This window comes from Schistocerca serialis, chromosome 3 (genome assembly GCF_023864345.2).
Source record: "Schistocerca serialis cubense isolate TAMUIC-IGC-003099 chromosome 3, iqSchSeri2.2, whole genome shotgun sequence".
Taxonomy (NCBI): domain Eukaryota; kingdom Metazoa; phylum Arthropoda; class Insecta; order Orthoptera; family Acrididae; genus Schistocerca; species Schistocerca serialis.
Window position 1 is genome coordinate 807,590,852 of NC_064640.1, and position 24,331 is coordinate 807,615,182.

Sequence of the window (24,331 nt, forward strand, 5' to 3'; positions counted from 1 at the left end):
TTTCTGGATACAGAAAACGTTCGACTGCTGCCCTGGCCAGCACATTCTCCAGATCTCTCACCAATTGAAAACGTCTAGTCAATGGTGGCTGAGCAACTGGCTCGTCACAATACGCCAGTCACTACTCTTGATGAACTGTGGTATCGTGTTGAAGCTGAATGAGCAGCTGTACCTGTACACGCCATCCAAGCTCTGTTTGACTCAATGCCCAGGCGTATGAAGGCCGTTATTACGGCCAGAGGTGGTTGTTCTGGGTACTGATTTCTCAGGATCTGTGCACCCAAATTGCGTGAAAATGTAATCACATGTCAGTCCTAGTATAATATATTTGTCCAATAAATACCCGTTTATCATCTGCATTTCTGCTTGGTGTAGCAATTTTAATGGCCAGTAGTGTATACTACTAAACAGCTAAAATGGAGCACGGTCTCAATTGCAGGATTCCTACCTAACGACTTCTAGGGGCAACAAGAATTTAATTTTCAATATTTCACATTATTATTGACTGAATTTAAAAATTTAAAATGCAGTCAGAATCTACTCGTTAATAGGTATAATCTTACGTTAAAGGCTTAACACAATAAGTCAAATATCAAAGATAGAAAATATATAGTATGTCTTGAGGGAGCGTAACTCACTGCATGGAAATTACCCAGATTGTATTGATTCAGTATTGAGAATGAGAGCACTGGGAGATTTGCTACAAGCCTTATACAGAATTTCAAATCGTTTCCAAATTTTTCACCCTGACACCTCACAAAATAAAGAAAGGAAAAAGTTTATCGCTTATCACATTTTCTCTGTTCATATAGTAAAACTTCAGCTTCAGGAATGAAGTTTTATTTCATTACTTCTTTACTACTAACTCCATTGGCGATATTTTGTAGACAGTATCCACATATACAGCTGAATATGCTTACAAAATTATATCATTTACGACACATAGTTCAGGAGATATGGCGTCATATAAACATTGAGATGCGTGGAAAAGCCGGCCGGGGTGGCCGTGCGTTTCTAGGCGCTACAGTCTGGAACCGCGTGACGGCTACGGTCGCAGGTTCGAATCCTGCCTCGGGCATGGATGTGTGTGATTTCCTTAGGTTAGTTAGGTTTAAGTAGTTCTGCCCGAGGCAGGATTCGAACCTGCGACCGTAGCGGTGGCGCGGTTCCGGACTGTATCGCCTAGAACCGCCCGGCCACCTCGGCCGGCCAACGTAATGAATGCATGCGCTGATTAGCTCTCAGCTCTCAGGTGCGTTAAAGCAGTTTCGGCGCATAATAAGAACGTGAATGAAATGGTAGGGCGTGAAAGCCTTAAAATCAGCCAACATCACAGAGAAAACTGGAATCTGACGTACTAGACGGCAAGGGTCTCCTTTGTAAACGATTTTTTACGCCCCTCTAGACGAAACCTGGAATTGCTCCAAGTTGCTCCTCGTGTACTCTGCGCACAAACACATGTAAAACAGTTTACGTTCGACAAAATTTACGGGTACAGCACGTGTAGCAACAGCGAAACTGTCCTCTGCTTAATAAGACTGAGTTAATCCGTTTCTACTGGTCTGCCTGCCGACACGCCGCTAAAACCGGAGGAAAAGGGAACGGGTTCCGACATGCCACTAAAGCACAAGTAAAAGAGAATGGTTATGATCTGTGTCAGTTATTTAAATGTTTTTCTTCACTGACACCATTGTGAAATACACAGCCTGAAAAAAAAAGCGAAGCACGCAGAAGGCATAGCCAGATGCAAATGTAACTTAGTACTCGTGCGTACCAACGGCGGATATGACAATGATTGGAGTTGCGATTTTGTACATATTCTGTCACATGTAGAACTGCCACCAGAATGTTGATCGTAGTTAGAGTTCTCACAGGCTTGGCAGGGTATGTAAAGGGCACGAGCAGCGTCAGATGTTGAATGATCACTGTGAAGGACACGGAGATGCCGCGTACTCGTCTGAGACAGCGTTATCAGCACCTGAAAGGTGAAACGGACCTCATTGATCTCCATTTGGCCAACTGGTCGAATCGTGTAGTACCCATATCTGTGGGGCATTCATATGTACCGAGCGAGGTGGCGCAGTGGTTAGACACAGGACTCGCATTCGGGAGGACGACGGTTCAATCGCGCGTCCTGCATCCTGATTTAGGTTTTCCGTGATTTCTCTAAATCACTCCAGGCAAATGCCGGGATGGTTCCTCTGAAAGGGCACGGACGACTTCCTTCCCCATCCTCCCCTAATCCGATGAGACCGATGACCTCGCTGTCAGGTCTCCTTCCCCAAACAACCCTACCCAACCCCATTCATATGTGGTTGAGACCCTATGGTGGACTGCGTCAGAATGTATGGCCAAGCATACTCGTCGCCACGGTTCCGATCGTCGACGGCTGACCACCACAAGAGAGGATTCCCGTATTGTGCACCAAGCACGTTATAAACCCTTCATATCTGCACATGCCATCCGTGAACAAGTAATGGACGCCCTGCGTCATACTCTCAGTCCGCGCCATTGGTCGAAGACCAGCAGCAGTTTTTTAAGGAAGTACCGCCCTATACGGATGTTGCCGTCAACACAACACAAAATGTGGCTGCGTTTGGAACGATGCCGTGACCGGAAAACAAGGACTGCTTATTAATGGCGTCGCATTATGTTCATCGATGAACCACAATACTACACTACCTCGGGTGATCATTGTCGGCGAGTATGGCGGCGACCTGGGAGAAACCCCATTCTTCCAACGTTTTGGAGAGGCACAGCGGAGTTACCCCTGCAGTGATGGTATCAGGAGCTATCGGGTATAATTTCAGGACACCGCTGGTAGTGACTGAAGGATCTCTGACCGCACAACGGTACATCACAGAGATCTTGCGCCCTCACGTGTTACCTGTGGAGCGATAGTATCGTAGTGCCATTTTTCAGTAGGAAAAGGCACATCCACACACGTCACGAGTCTCTGTGAACAGATTGCGTGATGTTGTCGTTTTCCAGTGCCAGTAAGAACCTCACATCTGTCCCCGATAGAACGTGTTGGAGCAACTCGGACGTTAAAACAGTTGTGGGCCAGCGTGCCTCAGGAGGGCATACTACGGTCTTATGAGACCCTTCCCAATCAAAACAGAGCATGCATCCACGCCAGAGGGGGTGCAACGTCATACTGATAAGTGGGCTCATACTACCAAATTCTTTGTAAATATGACTTGGTTTTTCGTAATCACTGAAATAACATCACTTTTCCTCTCAACCCCTGAAGTTTCATTCGTTTCCTCCTCCCCTTCTGAGTGCTTCACTTTTTTGTCAGCCTGTGTAATATATACTCCACATTAGAAACCTGATTTTAATTTGATGATGATGATGATGTGGTCTCATACTCCGAGGAGCGTAGGGGACGATGCGGGAGACCCGCACCGCTGTACTAGGCAAGGTCCTAGTGGAGGTGGTTTGCCATTGCCTTCCTCCAACCGTAATGGGGATGAATGATGATGATGATGAAGACGACACAACAACACTCAGTCATCACGAGGTAGGAAAAATCCCTGACCCCGCCGGGAATCGAACCCGGGTCCCCTTGCGCGAGAAGCGAGAACGCTACCGCAAGACCACGAGCTGCGGACGATTTTAATTTAAAGGGAATAAAAAAAATTACACAGTGTGATTTTTCTTCACCGTGTAAAAACTCTAGAGATTGATCGATGAGAGGATACGAAACAAAAAAGGTCAAATAAACTTATGTCCGGAAATGCTTGGTTTCCACGCTGGAGACCATTCAATGTTTGCAGCAGTGTCTCGCCGTTTGTCTGAGACAGGGACCTTTCAGGAAGCAGGAAATCATGAAGGGAAGGACTTACTCGAAATGTTCGTACACCAGACTTGGAGGAAAATGTGATTAACACTGTGGAAGGCGACCGCCGTGTCAGTACCAGGCAGTTGGCCCATCAGTTCACGGTAAGCCAGAGGACCGTGTGGAACATTCTCTATGGCAATTGTTACTGCCCTTATTACTTACAGCGTGTGGAGGGCTTGCTAGCGACATACTTTCCACATCGGGAGCAGTTTTGTCACTGGTTTCTTCACCAGGCAACCACGATTCCGGGATTTGTGTCATGTCACGAGCAGCACGAGCAGCCCACCCGCCAGTACAAAAGGAGACATGGAGTTTTGTGTGCCGGCCGGGGTGGCCGTCCGGTTCTAGGGGCTACAGTCTGGAACCGCGCGACCGCTACGGTCGCAGGTTCGAATCCTGCCTCGGGCATGGATGTGTGTGATGTCCTTAGGTTAGTTAGGTTTAATTAGTTCTAAGTTCTAGGGGAGTGATGACCTCAGAAGTTAAGTCCCATAGTGCTCAGAGCCATTTGAACCATTTGAGTTTTGTGTGGTCAGCAGAGATGCAGTAACAACAGAATGGGTCGGTCAGGAGAGTTTACTAACTTCCAACCATTCTAAAGCTACCAAATCGACTGTTGGTGATGGGACTGTAAAGTGGAAACGCGAAAGAAGAACCACAACTAAACCAAGACAAGGCAGACCTCATGTAATGATGGACAGGGAGCGCCAAGCATTGATAGGGTGGTTGTGAAAACACATGAAATCAGCGGTAGGAATCACTCTTTAGTGCAGAAGTGCTACGAGCAGTCCAGCTAGCACAATGAGTGTGCTTAGGGATCTAAAAAGAATGGGGTACAATGGTCAAGCAGCACCTCATAAGCCACGCATTTCTGCAGTCAGTGCTAAGCGATGCCCGAGGCTATGTAAAGAGTGACATTGCGGACTGTGGATGAGTGGAAATAAGAAATGTGAAGTGATGAATCACACTACGTCCTGTGGTAATCCGATGGAAGGGTCTGTGGTTGGCGAATTTTTGAAAGCATTACTTGCTACCATGTTTAGTGCCAACAGAGGAGGTGATGTTACGGTATAGGCGTGTTTTTCGTGGTTATCGTGTGGTCCCCTTATGGTGATGAAGATAATGCTAAATCCGGAAAGATACGAACGCATTTTACAGTATTGTGCACTTCGTACAGCAAAGGAACAGTTCGGGGACGATGAGTGCTTGTATCCGCATGACAATGCTTCCTGTCGTAAAGTAGCACCTGTGAGGCAATGGTGTGTAGACAACAGCATTACTTAATGGACTGCCCGCGCAGAGTCCCAACCTGAAGCCAGTATAACATCTTTGAGGAGAGTTAGAAAGTCGACTTCGCTCCGGACCGCAGCGTCTAACATCGCTATCTTCTTTCTGACCAAGGGTGATATACTCTCGATACATGATCCATATCCTACCTACGTTCTGAAAATACGACAACGCATCACAGTCACTTGTGAACGTGGACCAGTCGGTACCCTAGACCGCATCGTCTGGGATTGTGCCATTATATAAGATGTTACAGACCAGATTAGGAACGTCTTTGGCAATAAAACAGTCTGTAACATTATAATTAATGAGGAGCTATGGCACAGTCGCAGGTTCGAATCCTACCTCGGGCATGGATGTGTGTGATGTCCTTAGGTTAGTTAGGTTTAAGTAGTTCTATGTTCTAGTGGACTGATGATCTCCGATCTTAAGTCCCATAGTGCTCAGAGCCATTTGAACCATTTTGAACTCGCTGACAGCCGAAATATCAGATTATGAACGGCAAACCTACATTGCCGACAGACATCCTAGAAGAGGTCAGACATCGTGGGAACGAGAGGCAGCACGTCAGAACAACTAACTGCAAAAACTTTCCCAAAGCAGCGAGGAGATGAAGTGGTTGAGAATCAGAAACGGGTTCCTGAGACTCTGACAACCATCTCCCAATCCCTACACCTTAAGTAGAACAGCAGCGCAGCTCCTGTGAATCCTGATTTGTGCCTCAGCGTGCCAGGGGCTAACTATCAAGACAAATTTAAAAAATTTCCTTCGTACTTATACTAAGTACTACATTACTGTAGCGTAGTGTGGCGTGCTGTAGTGTTGTACAGAAGTGTAGTCCAAAATTACAAACTGCAAAATTTCTAATGTAACAACGAAGCATAGTACAGTAGACCAGTAGCATGTGCCTTCTGGATTCCGGGTGAACTTTTATCTTTGCATCTTATGGCCAAAGGATAGTACACAGATTTTTTAGTTATTATTTTTTTATGCAGGTGTTTCGTGCAGACTTTCCCCCCTTAATAGTTAGTTACAATGCTTGGTTAAATGCATGATGTTTATTATACTATCCCATTTGAAATTTTGTTAAAATATTACGTACTATTTTCAAGCAAATTCATGTGCAACATTTGGATTGTCCTTGTATCTAGATAACCTTCTCTGATTTATGGTCTTGAGCAAAACTGGGCTGCCGTTCCACCGCATACATTTAGACACCTCACTGAAAGCGTTCCCAGCTGAATTCAATCCGTGATACAGGCGAAGGGTTGACAAATTCCATATTAATGTCTGCTAATCAATGTCCAGATAGTTTTGATGAGATAGTGTATACGTAGACGTCTTACATCTTCTGACTGTTACCAGATGTCATCTAAACATGCTCACATTTTTCTATTTGTCAATTTTCAGAACGAGAAAGTGGAGGTAAAGCAGAAGTGGGCGTCCCGGCTGCTGGGCAAGCTGCGAAAGGACATCACGCAGGAGTGTCGGGAAGACTTCGTGCTCAGCATCACGGGCAAAAAGCCCGCCATGTGCGTCCTGTCCAACCCTGACCAGAAAGGCAAAATGCGCCGCATCGACTGCCTGCGACAGGCTGATAAGGTAACACACTTCTCCTAAGTAATAAAACTGTCAAGTCACTTTTCCAGCAAAAGAAAATTCCAAGTTAATTCTCAGACTTCGAGACAGAAAACTCTTTGCTGTCATACACCATAAAAAAGTCTTGTCATTCTACCATACACATTCGGATTTCAATGAGAGACAAACTGCTAAGCTCAGATCTAATGACAGAACCCTTTCAGGGATAGACTAGTTTCAGGTGACACAAAATGATAATCGCACCAGTAAGGATGCGACGGTTGTTCCTCGGACGGGCAGTGAAGTACCGTTTTTTAGGTCAAAAATACACTTACTTAATGATGTAAACTTTATTTAGATGAAAAGACTATTAGACAGATTTCATAGTTAGTACATTCCATCACAGAATTGCTATTCTGTATTGCTTATAAAACCTTTCAACTAGTGACACAACCTCTTTAGTATAATCAGAAAATAATTCTTTACATATGGGCGTCAAGAGGGATTAAATATTTCATGACCAGGATGATCGTTGCAACAATTATCCTAACTTTCTTTCCCAATCCGTTTATCCAAAAGATTTTTGTGGTTTTCACTAGATTCATATTTACCTACATAAGGTAGTCGACATATTAAATCACCCTTGCACCACATAATAGACTAATCATAACGAAGCCTTCAGATGGAACCGATTTCGTCCTGTTACGTTGCCGACTTATCTGCTTCAGATATTGATCTGATTGGTATTTCGTTCCTGGTATTCACCGAGACAAATCAGTGCACAAGTAAGTTAGGTTCTTTTTATAACAGTCCAAACATTTTTTATTCGAATTTGATTTTTTCATCACTCAACAATTGGGGCTCTCGTTTTGCACAAATCGCCTTCAATAATTAATTCTTCTACAGTACAGTTACCTTCGCAGTGCCTATGTTATTGTGCACTTGATCGATATTTCCTCCTGTGCTTGCACCGAGCATTCGGGAGGACTGCGATTCAAATCCCCGTCCACACAACCAGATTTAGCTTTTCGGTACTTTCCCTAAATCGCTTGAAGCAACTGCCGGGGATGCTCGTTTTAAAAGAACATCGACGGGAAGTTAAACTCGAATCTTCCTTCTTTCATGTGTGGTCTGACCATCTTCAACAGAAGTATGGCCACATCTATTTGGATGTCAATTTGTTAACTCTCAAAATGAAGAAGCGTGCTGCACGTAAACGTTCACTCATTTGGATGAATTTCCTTTGGCGAATCGCCCAAAAATAAGTTTGATGGCCAAATATTACAGTTTATTCGTCTGAAAGGGACTCATTCGACACTATGAATTCGAGAGGCTGTATGAACAAAACTAAGTTAACTCTTGAGTCACATTATGACGCAACATGTACCAACACAACAAAAACCTAAATTTCGTATCAAGGCCATCCTGTACACAGACCGATAACGCTTCACCTTGATCTGGTACGTAAAGAAGACTCTGTTCTCAAATGCGTAGTACTTTGTTGCGTGAAGGACAAAATATTATCTAGCTGTAAAGTGGCTATGCCACAAGTTTGTTGTTAGCATAGTTTCCAAAAAGTAGGTATTAGTTGCAAATAATGCCAGCATTTAGTGATTCATCCTTCGCAAAATGCACTCAACTTCCTTGATGAGTAAGGACTAAACTCGAATCGCAGTCAGTTAACATATAATACGAGCCGATACCAGTAACTTTCCTTCTCAGTAATAATATTCTTTCCTGTAAAGCAGTGGTCGTTGTCTTAGTGTCTAATACTCTGTCAACAATTAAGACAGCCAAATCTGTAGTACTGAGGCTTATGCAGCGTGTTTGAGTAAAAGGTACAAACGAAAGACGCAAGCAGAATACAGGGTATTTTAAGCGGTTACCATGGCTCCTCACACATTTTAGAATGAAGAAATGTCGGATATCCAGTTCATGTACGGACGTGGTAATAGCACTACACGGGAGGCAGCACAATTGTATTACGTAGTGTATACTCAGAGACGACAGCCAGACAGCAGTGTGTTCATTAGGTCCCATCAATGCCAGCACCACATCGATACATTTAAACCTAACATGCACTATGCAGTTAGACCATGAACAGTGTCGACATTACGAATGGAGGAGAGCATATAACAGCAACTAAACGCAGTGCCGGTCGCAAGTACCAGACGGATTGCTGCAGCAGAACGCGTCTCACCCTCCACGATTCGGCAGTTACTACGTGAGCGACAGTTCTTCGCATATAATGTACAAAGTGTGCAAGCCCTGCTCATTCCTGACTTTCCAGCTCAGGTTGCCTTCTGAAAATGGATCCTTGCACATTGTGGGAATTATTCATAGTTCCTCATTACAGACAAAGCATGCTTCACCCTAGACGGTAATAACAACATCTAAAACACACGTTTAGGCTTATGAGAGCCCATATATTATCATTAAGAAGGCACATCAGCGGTGATTTTCCAGTAAAGTTAGGGCAAGCGTCGTTGGTGATGGGTTGATAGCGCCACATTTCCTACCTAGTCGACTTCCTAATCGCGTGTACCTTCATTTCCTGCAACACAAGCTAATTAACTATTTGGATGATGTTTCTTATGATTAATTCTTCTACAATACAGTTACTTTCGCAGTGCCTATATCACTGTGCACTTGATCAATATTTCCTTCTGTGGTTGCACCGAGCATTCGGGAGGACTGCTATTCAAATCCCAGTCCAAACAACCAGATTTCGATTTTCGGTCCTTTCCCTAAATCGCTTAAGGCAACTGCCAGGGCGTATGTGGTACCTGCATGATGGTGTACCGGTACACTTTCATGTGGCTGTTCGGAAATACGAAGTACGAATCTTCGACGAAGCGGATAGGTGTCAGTACATTTGGAGCACGCATGGGAATTTTAAACTTGTAGTGGCATCGATGAGGAGATGTGCTGAAGTCTGGCTTCAAATGAACGGTGACTATGGGGAACACTTGTAATTTGTTTGCCCTCAAGTGCATGTCCGCAATCTGGATCCTTGGGCGCTTTGTTCTAAGGTGTTCCTGTACTCAGTCGTACGAGGAGCGTTCAATAAGTAATGCAGCACATTTTTTCTGGGCCATTTTCAGTTGAATAAATGCGGAACTTGTAGGAGACAGTAGAATATTCCCGCTTCAACCCCTATGGTCACATGAAGATCCGGTAAGTGGCGGCGCTACAAATAGCCTTCAGAACTGCGTCTGCAACGGAGATGCGTTCCAAGCAGATAGCAGTCATAGGGAAAACCAGAGCATCGCAGATATTCATAGGCGTGTGCAGAATGTCTACGGAAACCTATTAGTGAACAAAAGCACGGTGAGTAGTTGGGCGGGGCGTCTGTCATCAGCGCAACAACGTCGGGCAAACATGTTCTATTTCCCGCGTACCGGCCGGCCGCACACAGGTGTGACTCTTACAATGTTGGAACGTGCGGACACTCTCATTCGAGGTGATCGACGGATCACAAACAAACACTTCGCTGCACAACGACGTCTCTGTTGGCAGTGCTAACACACTCGTCCACCAGTTGGGGTACTCACAGGTATGTACCCACTGGACTCCTCGCCACCTAACAGAATACTATAAAGAGCAACCAATTGCGCTGATCTGCTTACGCATTACAGTCCGGATCTCGTACGTTCCGACTTTCATCTGTTTGGTCCAATGAAGGATGCATTCCGCGGGAAGCAGTGCATGGATGTTGGGGAGGTTATTAATGCAAAACGACGTTGGCTCCGACGTCGACCAGTAGAGTGGTACCATGAGGGGATACAGGCGCTCCCAGTAAGCTGGCGAAAGGCCATCACATTGAACGTGGATTATGTTGAAAAATAAGGTTTTCAGAGCAGAAGTGTGGGGAATAATATGAGGTTCTGGAGTCCTGAATAAAACCAACCTGCTTATTGAACGCCTCGCGTAATACATCGTATCGGGGATTATAATTAATTGCTTCTGTCACTGTCTTCTATTCATCCCTCTCTGTGTAGGTAAACATCGCATCATTCGTCTTGAACCATTCAGCTGTACACCGAATCCCTGAGTACGCTAACTACTTGGGATGCGGGATCACATGTCTTGTCATGGCTTGTCATCCCTATTGTTTGTGTATCGCTTCTACAGTGGCCGAAGCACAAATTCTGAAGAATTACAGGTTAGAGACATTCACATAAAAATTTTCAGGGCACTGCGACTGACAGTTATTGACTTAGATATGACTACAACAGAGAAAAATGTAAGGTATTTAAAATTTTTTACAACATAACTTAATGTATGCCTGTGACTTATCATTCGCGTCGAGATTTAGATTTCATTCAAGGGGCAAATGCAATACGTTACATTTCTCCGTTAACAAAAATCATTCCTCGAACTATTCATCGGTGGGACATAGTAATTTCGCTTACAGAAATTTCAGCGCTTTGTTGAAAACGTTCGTTTTTTGGATGCAAGATGAGAACAGGTCACTAGAGGAAGTTGTCATGTAAACCACTTCTCAGTCGTCGCATAAATGTGATAATAAAAGACACGAATATGGTCACAGCAAATATTACTTCTGAATTCGAAAAATCTGTGGCGTAAGCTGAAGTTATGATATTCATATAAAGTAATTCATCACACAACTATAAACTACAATATGGAATTTAATAAGAAAAATGGCTCTGAGCACTATGGGACTTAACTTCTGAGGTCATCAGTCCCCTAGAACTTAGAACTACTTAAACCTAACTAACCTAAGGACATCACACACATCCATGCCCGAGGCAGGATTCGAACCTGCGACCGTAGCGGTCGCGCGGTTCCAGACTGTAGCGCCTAGAACCGCTCGTCCACACCGGCCGGCTTAATAAGAAAAACACACTAAGAATGCTGTGCGACAGTGATATTCTTACGTCGTACCTTCTATGTGACTAAAACACGGGCGGTTCTTCATATAGCAGAAACGCATTTTGTTGTAATAGTTACTTAAAAATTCGTATTTGTGCCGAGAGAAAAATGTAAGTGAAGGAAGAGATAATTATATAAATTATATTATTAAACAGGCTCATCTTGTTCTTCATCATATTACACTTATTCTTGTGCAGCGTTTAACTGAGCGGCACTTGAAATACGTTCATATAGGTTACACCTCTTTTTCGGCTCCTTCCTCGATAAAGATGTATCTTATGCAGAAGGCTTATTCCAGATTACGGAGGTAAATATAGAATTCGAATTCCAAATGTAACTCAATTTATATATTTTAAATGTCTGTATAATGCAGACTTCGACCCGTAATTGCTGAGAACATGGCTTTAGTATATAACTACTGCAGGAAACATATTTTCCTGTTCCACACACAACGTCTCAAATTAGCGAAGAGCATATTATTGGATAAATTAAAGAAGACTTAATATTGCATCTAGGCTTTAACAAAATTTTGCCGATGGAATTTGATTAATTCATTATTACCAATGGATTTCACCGCAAAGTTAAACTCTGTAACAAGGCATTGCTTTGCAGTTGAAAGTTTAGGTATATAATAACAATCATGATCTACAGCAGTCATGATTATTTTACGATTGCTCGCAGAGATTAATACAACTGTTCTACTTCGTCAGTTCCCCATTCTCAGTTATTTCTCGACAAGAATTAGTTTGATTTCTTCGCGTTTGCGTCCGATACAGAACATTCAGAGGTTAGTGGTTCACAGATTGCTGCGATGTTATAACTAGGCGGCGAAGGGGCAGGCTGATATTTCGGGTGAACTTTGTAAATGCTGTTACAGTGCTGACCTATAAGCTCAAGCTCCACGCAGCGTAAGCCGTCTTTCCATTTAAGGTGAGCACAATTGCTCGTCCATGCTTTGTCTACAGTGCTATGCATTACACGTAACTTGCTTTGGGTTGAACAAGAATTTGCATGTAGTGTGGTTGTATTTTCAAATTCGTAATTGAAGCACAGCGTACTATTCGCTATAAAATATAATGTTCTAAAGTTTTGGAAACGTTTATGACGTCCACTTACAACCTGTTATTATGAAGTACCACATTTCCACAGTAATCTAACCTACATCGTTATTTGTACTGAACAATAATCCTGTGATCCTCTTTGTCACAGCACCTAAACGTATCATTTAAAAGATGGCAATTTATCAAACGTCTCTCCAGAAGAAAAAAAAGGGATTTAAGAAACAAATATTCCTAAATATGTTGCTAAATTATCGGAAAATTACATACCCGTGTATATGATTATTGCAGTGTGCTTTTATTTTAACTACGAGCAATTATTGCAGAATCCGACAAAATATCAGAAGTCACTTTCCTCATTGAAATACTTACTTGGCTTTCAGATTTCGTCTGTATATGAGTAAGAAGTTGTAATTATATTCTAAATTACAAATTTCTCGCCGGCCGGTGTGGCCGTGCGGTTAAAGGCGCTTCAGTCTGGAACCGCGTGACCGCTACGGTCGCAGGTTCGAATCCTGCCTCGGGCATGGATGTGTGTGATGTCCTTTGGTTGGTTAGGTTTAATTAGTTCTAAGTTCTAGGCGACTGATGACCTCAGAAGTTAAGTCGCATAGTGCTCAGAGCCATTTGAACAAATTTCTGAGTATTATTTTTAGTAATAGAGTCGTCTGTTCGTATTTTCGGTACACTGTAACCATACGTTATTTTTCATACAGTCCGAAATGGTTTTAACGAAAGTTATTTCATAATAGTTACCTACAAGAGGAACCGTTCATGTTTGTGCATGTATTGCAAAGAATTTCTAGACGTCATAAATGGTCACTTATGTTTTGAGAATAACTTTGTACTGGATTCTTTAGGAGTTCTCATACATTGTACTCGAAAGCCACCATTAAATAAGTTCAACTTTATATCTCAAGAATAACCAGAGGACACGCACCCGTAAAATAATCTGCGATAGAATGACATTATAAAAACAGGTGACAACGTAACGGCCAATACTAAGCGTGGCCGTTAGATGGGTTTCATATTCACTTCTCTAAATATCGAACTGGTCAAACGTAACCACTTAAGGCATGCTTCATGCACTCGCGTGTAAGAAGACACAGCTTCTCCTTCAGCTTATAGCTTTCATTGAGATATATCTCATGATGGTAACATTTCACTAAATCACCATAGAATATTAATTTTGTAATTTAAATTAAGTGCATTTAGAAACATATTCTTCAATGTCACAAGTCGTAATTTCTTTGGAAAGCCAACCAGCAGCCCTTGAAATAGTGACATGAGGACCTGCGTGGTGATCTCACCATTGTTAACAGCTGGGGACATAACAACTGATAAAAGCTATTAAAGTAATCAAGATATTTTTGGATGTCTTTGTTTACTGTCTTCAGTTTTGAGGGTTTGTCTTGCGTAGTGTAGTGGGCCAGTTAGCTGTGGAGTTCCGACTAAGATGAAATGAACCCTGTTCAAATTCATGCCGTTGCTACAATTATTTTTGTGCCATTTAACGTGGCCTTCACTTCTGGCAAAGTTTTCTTTCTGTGGTGAATGCCAAGTTGCAACGTGCTGGGGTCGTTCAGTAAAACTGAGCTGGCAAAGGGAACTGGCCAAGTGGCAAACAGAGGTGAAAGGAAATCGCACATCACAATCATTATTACGTTACGGAGTATATCACTGTGCAATTCAAACAGTTGTAGCTGTGCAGTGCTGTACTTCTTTCAGGACGAATAATAAATGCGGATCTGTAAAGGACTAGTAGATTTACTTTTATAATGATTTGCCGTTAACATTTCTGGAACCAGTAAACTCCGATGACGGAACCCAGCCTCTCAAAAAACACAAGGAAGTAAGCAACCAAAACCGACCTGTGGTCTGCAAAGGAAATTTAGTATTTGCCGCTTATCATCATTTATTTTCAACTGTTACTGCCTTATTCGAAGCAAAAACAGCACAGATTTTATTTCTGTGTAGCCTTTATGTTTTTCCACATTTCATTTCCTAACATTATGAAAGGGAAGACCCCTATAGGTCTATCGACTTCTTTTGGGAGTGGCTCGAGTGGGGCCCATTTGGGATTATGCTAAGGGCATTTTCTGTTCCATAACCTTATAACCATCAGGAACCTGCCAAAAAATCAGCTCAGTACCAAAGGATTTGACTTACATTTTTTCAGCGTCTCATGGGCTGATTCACCTTATTACCAGAGAACAGTCACTGCACATTTTTAATTCGCTTCTTGAGCTTGCAGAAGAGGAGTTCATAGTCCGAATAATTAATATACTCGAAGGCGAAACAGAATGAATGTTACTTTGTTTTTAATGCTGAACAACTATACGATACCTACAAACGCTTTTCTTATTACCAGCGTTAGGCATGTAATTTTATTTCGAAAATCATGTTTCGCAGCCATATAAGAAGGAAAATGTGCGACGTGTGAAGATTACGCAAGGCGATTTCTAAAGAGCAGCGCCACCTTGTAACCTTTACGCACACGCGCGCATTCTCGGAGACGAACTGCAGAGAAAATTTGTGACAGCCACTTTCGCCGTGGCGTCACCCCGCGATAGCGAGAAGGCCTTATTGCCTACCGCTGCTGCAGCGTGCCTCTTCACGCTTCTTAATTGTGGGGAATACGTTTTATTACTGACCCAGCCTTATGTTGCGAGCCGAGCCTCCTCGTAGGGGACGCCGCCCGGTTCTGTTGACACACTTTCTGGTACAACACATGTACCTATCACGCGCGTCTCCTGTCCCTACGTAATGGGTCATACATCACTCGTGGTGCTGAGCACCAGGAAAATGGCGATTCAATAATCGGATAATTTACTTTTCGATTTATGGCACGCTTAAACTCATTTCCTTCTTCTCAGCGTAGTATAGAGGATTGTGTGTTACTGTTTGCCTACGCTGTCACTTCACATAATTACGACCATCTGTTAACGAACAGAGCTCACACAAGAGCTAGATGATCTGGAAGTGACGCAGTCACGTGCTCATAGGCCTCCACGTGTGTTTCGAGCAAGGTCGTGCGCGATGTTTTCAAAACTTTTGAGGAGTGAAATGCGGGGGATTCATACTGCATATACTAATATCGAGACCATCTCAGCGATGTTCAGCTGTGTTGATTCCAGATTATTTGAGGCTAACGAGACTCTTCAAAGCATCAGTCCCCGTCTATGCACGTAAACAAAATACACAGAGCACGGCGATGTAAAAATGCATTACAAACAAAACTATTCTACAGATGAAGTTGACACTTGCCTTACATTATTACATAACGTGTACCAACGAAACAAAAACAAAATTTCATTGATAGTGACGTCAGCTCCGTGCCAAGCAGAGAACTTTTTACATTTATCTCGTAGTGTTGTAACAGACCCGTTTAGTCAACATGACAGTGGAAGAAAGGCGTTATTTTTCTCGTGAAACGATGTTTAATGAATTCGTGCGATACTAACTGTCCAATAAGCCTCCATTTTCTGATTTATATTTTGTATACGACAATCTGAGTAGATAAGGGATATTAGAGTGTACGCAAAGGCCTCAGGTGAACTGTTTTCCCTCTCTTTATTCGCGAATGTCATATGAAGGAGATCTATAAACTGTATATAATATCTATGTGGCTGTAGATACATAGAATGGTCCTGCATTTGGTGAAAAGCTGTAAGAGCGATTTCATACTTAGTTTTTCAATCATACGTTCAAATGAACCCTACCTTGTACTGTGCCTTGATTCCATAAAACACTGTGCACACCCTAAGGATAGAATGGCGATTAATAGTGAGTTTTACACTGCTTGACACGTAAAGCTGTTGAAACCGTCTTCTGAGAACACAATATCACTTTGCAATAGTCAAGCACCACCCATCGGCTACAGAATGCCCTGGGTGTCATTAGACAGCTTCTAAAATGATTATCATTATAAAAGAAAGACGCTAAAACAGTTCCGACTGCCGAGACATTATTCGCTTGATAATTTCGTAATTTCCCTGGATAACGACTGACTGTGGCTAATTCAGAACCTCGTTCTTGCACATGACTTGACGACACGTTTTTTATACTCTCCAGACTGTTCACGTTGTGTAACAACGTCATAATTTCACGTTCGTGACATACACAAACTCAATAAAAACCGCGAATCATCCTTCATATGGTCAGGGACAACCTCCTAACATGGTGTGTGTGTGGCTTACACCGACGATATGTGGCAAGGCACAGACTGTCGTTCGGGAAACTAATACACATTACAGAGTATTTGATGAAATACACAATCGTAGTGAGGGTTCCGGGAGAGTTCAAGGCAGGCAGGCGTCGTCGGAAACTAACTAAAGGCAGACTGACGTCGGCTGGAGACAGAAAAGTGTTTTTGGATCGTTTTTAATGGTTCAATAGGCTCTGAGCACTATGGGACTTAACATCTGAGATCATCAATCCCCTAGACTTAGAACTACTTAAACCTAAGGACATCACACACATCCATGCCGGAGGCAGGATTCGAACCTGCGACCGTAGCAAATGGTTCAAATGGCTCTAAGCACTATAGGACTTAACATCTGAGGACATCAGTCCCCTAGACTTGAAACTACTTGAACCTAACTAACCTAAGTACATCGCACACATCCATGCCCGAGGTTGGATTCGAACGTGCGACCGTAGCAGCAGTGCTGTTCTAGAATGGAAGAGCCTAGAACCGCTCGACCACAGCGGCCGGCGATCGTCTTTAATCACGGTACATAGAAGTGGTTTAGTATATAATGATAGCATATTTCTTAGACTGTGTGCATACATTTCTCTTATTTGCATAATGAATTGTATTATTAGAAAACTATATCGTAATCTGTGGGGACTTACAGGACAATCAGTACAAGTTTCAGCGACTGGCAGCTAAACCAAAATGTTAACTCTTGAATTTCAGTTATGATGTTTGTGATCGGAGTTGATACTACGTGGCGTAGAACACTACAGATATTGAATAAATGAATTAAACATCAATATATTTATTTACATCAAGTTCATAGTAAAATATGTTATATATAACTTAAATTTCTTGATTGTCTGTTCCATACTGGTTCTCATATATCAATCACTGATTTTTCTGCACGGTAATGTTGATCACTTGCTAGCAGGTTCAGTAATTGAATATGAAAAACGTTGTGCTAGTACATAGTTATCTCACAGCAAGTCTTCCGAGATCTGGGGGCAGCACGGTGTGCAGCGTCCTGAATTTCCATGCAGTGCATAGGGCGAAGACGACTTCCTAGCGCCACCCACAGGAATACGGCTAGCCCTAGAGAGGGTGTGGTTCGCGCTGGCGGCCAGTTTAAATGGATCTTCTTCGGTGAACGCGCGGTGCGCCATGTACTGTTCACAAAAACACTGTCGATACTGCAAATTACCAAAACAAAAACAAAAAATCAGAATCTTCGAACTCTTCAATATTGACTCTCGTTGCTCGGATATCCAGATGCAAGAACTATTAACTGCGATAGTAGATGAAGAAACCATGTCATTTTTACTGTATGTTAGACAAATTCCAAGGCACTGTATATCTGGAGAATTCTGAAGAGTAGTAGACTGCACATCACTTATGGAAAAATTATGTCCATGAAGCAGAGTAATATCAACTTTTCTAGAGATTATTGTCAGAGTGCAGTTACTGAAACAAAAGAGTAAAGTGAAAATGTTCAAAGATAAGTTACGTCATTCTTGATGGGACAGTTTTGAATAGGACTACAGCAGTATAGAGATACTGAGTAAACTCTAAAAGTGCAGTTTGAGTTTCCTCTACAAAGGCAAAGCTCCTTTCGGAGTGGGCTATTCTCCAAGAATATGTGAAGATATCCTCAAAGTATAAGACCTGATAATTACGTTCCGCCAACCCATGTTAGATGGATTAGGATTATAAAAGAAGAACTTACTAGTATAGATTAATGTTTCGACCTTGCTACGTGAGACAAAGAGGAAAATTAGAGTTTAACGTCTTATCGACTTCAAGATCATTAAAGACGGAGAAATAACTTAGCTGGAGGAGGATGGAGGAAGGAATGAGTCGGTTCTTTTCCAAAGGAACAATCCTATTATTTACCTGAAGCATTTTAAGAAATCTGCAGAAAGCCTGATTGTACGGCCAGGCGGGCTGTGAGACACATAGGTGAAGTATAACTCGGGAGATGCACGCGACGACTTAACAACCGACGGTCTGATGCTCCGACCAGACTGAACAAGGTTTCTCACATAAGCCTACGTAAATTGTGGCTGGTTACCAATCTCTTCCTCAGGAATGCAATACACAAGTAGTTAAAACACGAAAACAAAAGAACAAAATTTACGTCGTTGTCAATAGGTAAAATATACTACTCGCCTCTACAGTACGTTTCTGTGTTTTATGGAGTATTAAAATATTGTGTTACTAATTTCGTCTTTGCATATAGGACGTGAAACACTCTAAGATGAAAGATACTTCTAAGTAGTAAGTATGCGTTTTACATCGTTACGTTCGAAAGTCGCCACGGAAGGCTGAAATGATCCTTTGTAAAACGCAGGTTTTCCGTTTGTGAACATACACCTGAGCATTGTACAGAATAAAAGGGCAGAAAATTTTCGAGGCGAGGAAACAAAATAGAAAAGAGCCGTCTTCTATTAGTACACATTGCTGCAGTGATTTCTATGGCATACCATAAGCACCAAAAATAATACAGAATTTTAAATGCACATATACGATCGCGCGCTGAAAGCAACGCCTCCGAATTTGTGTGAAAACTCATAAGGATTTTTAAATAAAACAAACTTTGGTAATATTCTACATTTTCATTCTTCAAGCCTACATATTTATTCCTCAACAGTCACCCTGGCGACGAACGCACTTCTCCCAACGAGAGACCAATATTCCACAGAATGTTTGGCTTTGTTGACGGAGCCACAAACTCAGCTCTGCTTTCCTCCCTTCATCACTATCAAACTAAAGTCGTAAAATGTGTTCTTTAATTTTCGGGAACAGATGAAAATCTGATGGGGCCAAGTCGGTACTGTATGGAGGATTTGTCGTGATGCAGGAGAGGGAGCTCCATGTGTGGACGAACTCTTCAAATTGGTGATTTCAGTTTTCTGAAGGATTACAGCACGCTGTTTCTCACGCACCAACATAGTTACGTTAAGCATTGCCGTGTTATACGCGACAATTTCGAGCACTCTAGCGGCAGAGGGTTGCAACTTGCCTCAGTTAAGCGGTAAAGTCGACCAAGTAATTCTAGACATCTAATATCTCAACCGATGTTGAGAACAGAATAAAAATTCCGAGGCATTACTTTTCAGCGCACCCTCGTAGTTGTGCGTACTGAACATATGGGCCGAATTCGCATAGTTTTAAGCTCTATACGCACTGGTGGGAGGCAATTTGTCTACAGAACTGCGGACGGGGCACATAGCAAAAATGAAGAAACAAAATTGAGTAGGATCGTCGGGCAATGCTTATATATTCAGCAAAGTCTAACTACTCTGATTTGCTCATTTTACAGAGCAGACACAAGTGAAGAATTTGAAGAGTAGTTAGTTTCATTGTGGAGTAGAACAGATACGTGTCGATTATAAGTTGTTGAATGTATGTGTTGTGGACTAACCAAGACAGAATTTACAGTTGCGTGCTGAGTAAATAACAACATTCCATTTTTGTGAAACAAAAATTGTATCCGAGATCGCTAACGCACTTTTATACGATGGCGGTTGCCTCAGAGATGACCTATTCGATTCAGGTGTTGGAAGAAAATTCCGTTCTTAATTATTTGGCCGGTAAGGGTACGAGAAGTGGCGACGGATAGTTACTGATCACAAGATTTTCCGCCAATACCCTGCATTGCATTCCAAATCTTTCAGCAGGAGCACATGGAGTGCACGTATGTGGCACTGTTGATGGAGATCCGTCCGTCTGATGAGGCCGTTAATCTCGGCGGCTCGCTCTTTGCTATTCGAGAGGCACCAGGTTTCACCGTCTCCCACCTTTCATTGTAGGATAATGGGCAGTGGGGATGATGGGCAAGAGATTCTACATCAGTAATGTGTAGGCAAGTTGAGAATTTCGGTCTGATGGGAGGGGTGCTAGGATAGTCCGTGCAGTTGGGCTGACAATGGTGGCCGGATAGCGCAGTGGTCAGCACATCTGCCTCGTAAGCGAGAGTTTAGAGTTCGAGTCCCAGTCCACTACAAATTTTTAACATTTCTCCATTGATTTAAATCAATGCTCACTGGCAGCTAATGTCATTAATTTTTTTGTGTCTTGATTCACGGTGCACGATCCAAATGGTGTATATTTTTTTGGACATCTCCGATAGAAAACCCACCACATATTTCATTGTAGCAAAAAGAAGTGAAACAGTCATCAATCCTTTGACTGTTTTGAACACCACAGTAGTGGTCCTGTTGGAGGTGGTGTGACGTTGCCCACTCCGAGGTCTGAGCTGACTTACCCAGCCAGTTATAGGGGGTCCTACAGTTCAATGTGTACTCCGAACCACGGTTTAAATCACCATTTTCCCCATCAACAAACATTGACAGAGGGGGAAAGAGATGGTAACGGATAAAAATTCAGGGGTCGATCCCGAGCCCTTTTGATTTGTACCCTCGCACTTTACAACTTTTCTTTATTATTCTTGCTTTCGATAAGTCTCTTCGTCGTTTATTCGTCAATGGTTCTGTGCGGAAGTCGCGTGACATCTTTCAGATTCCATCGACGAGAACTTCACTTAGCATTCTTTTTTTTTGCCGCAGGTTGTCTGTTTCCCTGACCGAACACGTTTAGCCACCGTGCCAGCCCACGGCACTACACTAAACCACTACACACGTTCATCCATTACAGTCGCCTACATTCAGACTCCATATTTACAATGGTACCCCACCGTATCCAAAATGACCCCTCTGGACCTCCCAACCAAACAGAAAAATCGACTTTCCTTTTCTATCATACACTAGTTACCGTTTCGCCTTAGATTAGAATAACGACGTGATGACAGGAAACACAGCCGGTCACTGGAAATCAATTACGCTAAGTCCTGAATATGGTAGTGTTTATCACAAATGGTTTAAATGGCTCTGGGCACTATGTTACTTAACTACTGAGGTCATCAGTCCCCTAGAACGTAGAACTACTTAAACCTAACGAACCGGTCTTAGGCGCTGCAGTCACGTACTGTGCGGCTAGTCCCGGCGGAGGTTCGAGTCCTCCCTCGGGCATGGATGTGTGTGTTTGTCCTTAGGATAATTTAGGTTAAGTAGTGTGTAAGCATAGGGACTGATTACCTTAGCAGTTAAGTCCCATAAGATTTCACACACATTTCAACATTTTTTGAACCTAACGAACCTAAGGACCACATACACATCCATGCCCGAGGCAGGATTCGAATCTGCGACCGTAGCGGTCGCGCGGTTCAAGACTGTAGCGCCTAGAACCGCTCGGCCACCCTGACCGGCCAGTGTTTATCACATTTGGACCCTCGAAAACGGGGATGATGTCAGGAAAGTGGGTAAGAGGGTGATGAATTTACAGCAACTAGAACATATACTAAATTTTACAGTCAGTATCGCCGCTGCGTGTCTGTTGTGAGATGAGATGAGGTGAGGTAAATAAATCGGCTACTGGATATCCACATACCGCACGGTGGTTTGCAGAGTCACAACACAGATGTAGATGTGTACCTGTCACAGATCGCTTCGGTGCCCAAGACTGTGGTAGAGTAGCACGACCGGCTACGCGTCCCGTTAGAGAAGCAAGAGTCGGTTTGGCCTGTGGTACAGTGAGGCGCGCGACCTCCGCCGCCACCACGCCCTGCAAGGTGAAGGCTGCTGCTGCCGCCTCCTGCTCCTCACGGCCACCCGCCTCACACACCACACACGCGCTCATTTGCTTACACACTGTCGCCACCGCTGCCTCGCTGCGCCTCACAATCACCTACGAGGCCTATACCTCCACACGAGATACTTCTGTGTGGACCAGCTGAAAATATCGACGACTTATTTTGAAGGGCGTTTTTTAGATGACGTGCACCCACATTCTCACCTAATCACATTTTATATCAGTATGTACGGCTAGTTCACATAAGCTCGTAGCGTTTTTCCATACGTTTAGTGAACACAACAGACACACATAATAGAGACTTTAGTAATTAGTAATATACAGGGTGTCCGAAAAGTCTTTCCCTGATTACATAAATTGATAACTCAGGCTAGAAGTAAGATACAAATATGAAACTGGTGTCTAATTGTTTACAAACTATCAAAGTTTTTTTCACACATCAGTAAACTTCCACTTCCATTGTTGCCCAATGACAGCACCCGTCGATATGACTTTGCGGTCGAAATGCTTTCACCTATTGAGGACGATGATGGTTATCTCAGACGAATTTCCTTTTCCGACGAAGCGACCTTTTTTGTCAGTCGAGTAGTGAATCGACATAATGTGCGCATTTGTGGTTCACAACCCCCTGGCGAGGTCATGGAGTGGACCACAGGCAGTACAAAGGTGAATGTTTGGTGCGCGCTATTGCACGATCGAATTATCGGGCCATTCTTCTTCGCTGAAGCTACCATCACATCTGCAGTGTATCTGGACATGTTGCAACTGTATGCTGTTCCTCAGCTGCTTCAGTATCACCCCGATGTCTTGTTTCAGCAAGACGGTGCACCGCCTCATTGGGGTTTGGACGTCCGTACCTATCTCGATATGACCTTTCCTGGGCGATGGACTGGTCGTGATGGGCCAACGGTTTGCCCTCCACGCTCTCCTGACATAACCCCATTAGACTTCTCTTTATAGGGTTATGTCAAGGACGAGGTCTACCAAACACGTGTACCAGATCTTGAAACCCTGCGGCAACGGATAACCACAGTCGTTGAATCGACCCGTCAAGTGATGCTGGCTAATGTGTGGAAGGAAGTTGAATATCGCCTAGATATGCTACGTGCTACCAACGGCACTCATGTGGAAGTTTACTGATGTGTGAAAAAAACTTCGATAGTTTGTAAGCAATTAGACACCAGTTTCATATTTGTATCTTACTTCTAGCCTAAGTTATCAATTTATGTAATCAGGGAAAGATTTTTCGGACACCCTGTATTCTCCTACATTACTTACAACAGTCTGCCAACGCTGGGTAACTTTTCGATTCCGTGACTGTAGACATCAAGTCCTTTGGAGGCGAAGAACTTGTCGAGGCATGGTCGGGGCGCATTTTCATCCGGGAAGGAAGATTGTACGATGAAGAGCGGAAAAGGAGAAAATCTGAAGGCGCATGATCAGCTGAATTAGGTGGGTGCGGGATGACTTCCCAACCCAACTCCAGTATAGCGTTATTAGTCAGTCCAGCAGAATGCGGGTGAGCGTTATCGTGGGGTAACATTACTTCACGCAGTCTTCCTGGTAGTCGTTCTCGGGCTGCTTTTGCAAGACGCCTAAGCTATTCACAATAAATGTGAGCAGTGATGGTTGCACCCCGGGGAACCAGTTCGTAGTACACCACACCGTCGCTTTTCCACCAGATGCACAACATTATCTTTCGTGTACGTGCGAAGGTCTTTGTACTGGGAGTTCTGCTTTTTTGGGCTCAACCGTTCCTTATGTTAGCATAAAGACACCATTTCTCGCCACTAGCAACGTACAGGATAAGAACGTTCGGTA

The 24,331-nt window shown here is 43.2% G+C and overlaps 1 protein-coding gene across 7 annotated transcripts in view; it reads left to right on the top strand.

Moving 5' to 3' along the window:
* LOC126470658 (nuclear factor 1 X-type) overlaps window positions 1–24,331 on the top strand; it is a 597,492-nt gene that overhangs the window by 230,233 nt on the left and 342,928 nt on the right. For all 7 annotated transcript variants that reach the window (XM_050098642.1, XM_050098644.1, XM_050098646.1 and 4 more), the window contains exon 3: window positions 6,542–6,733. In XM_050098642.1, the coding sequence (XP_049954599.1) occupies window positions 6,542–6,733 (192 nt within the window). The remainder of the gene's footprint in view (window positions 1–6,541; window positions 6,734–24,331) is intronic.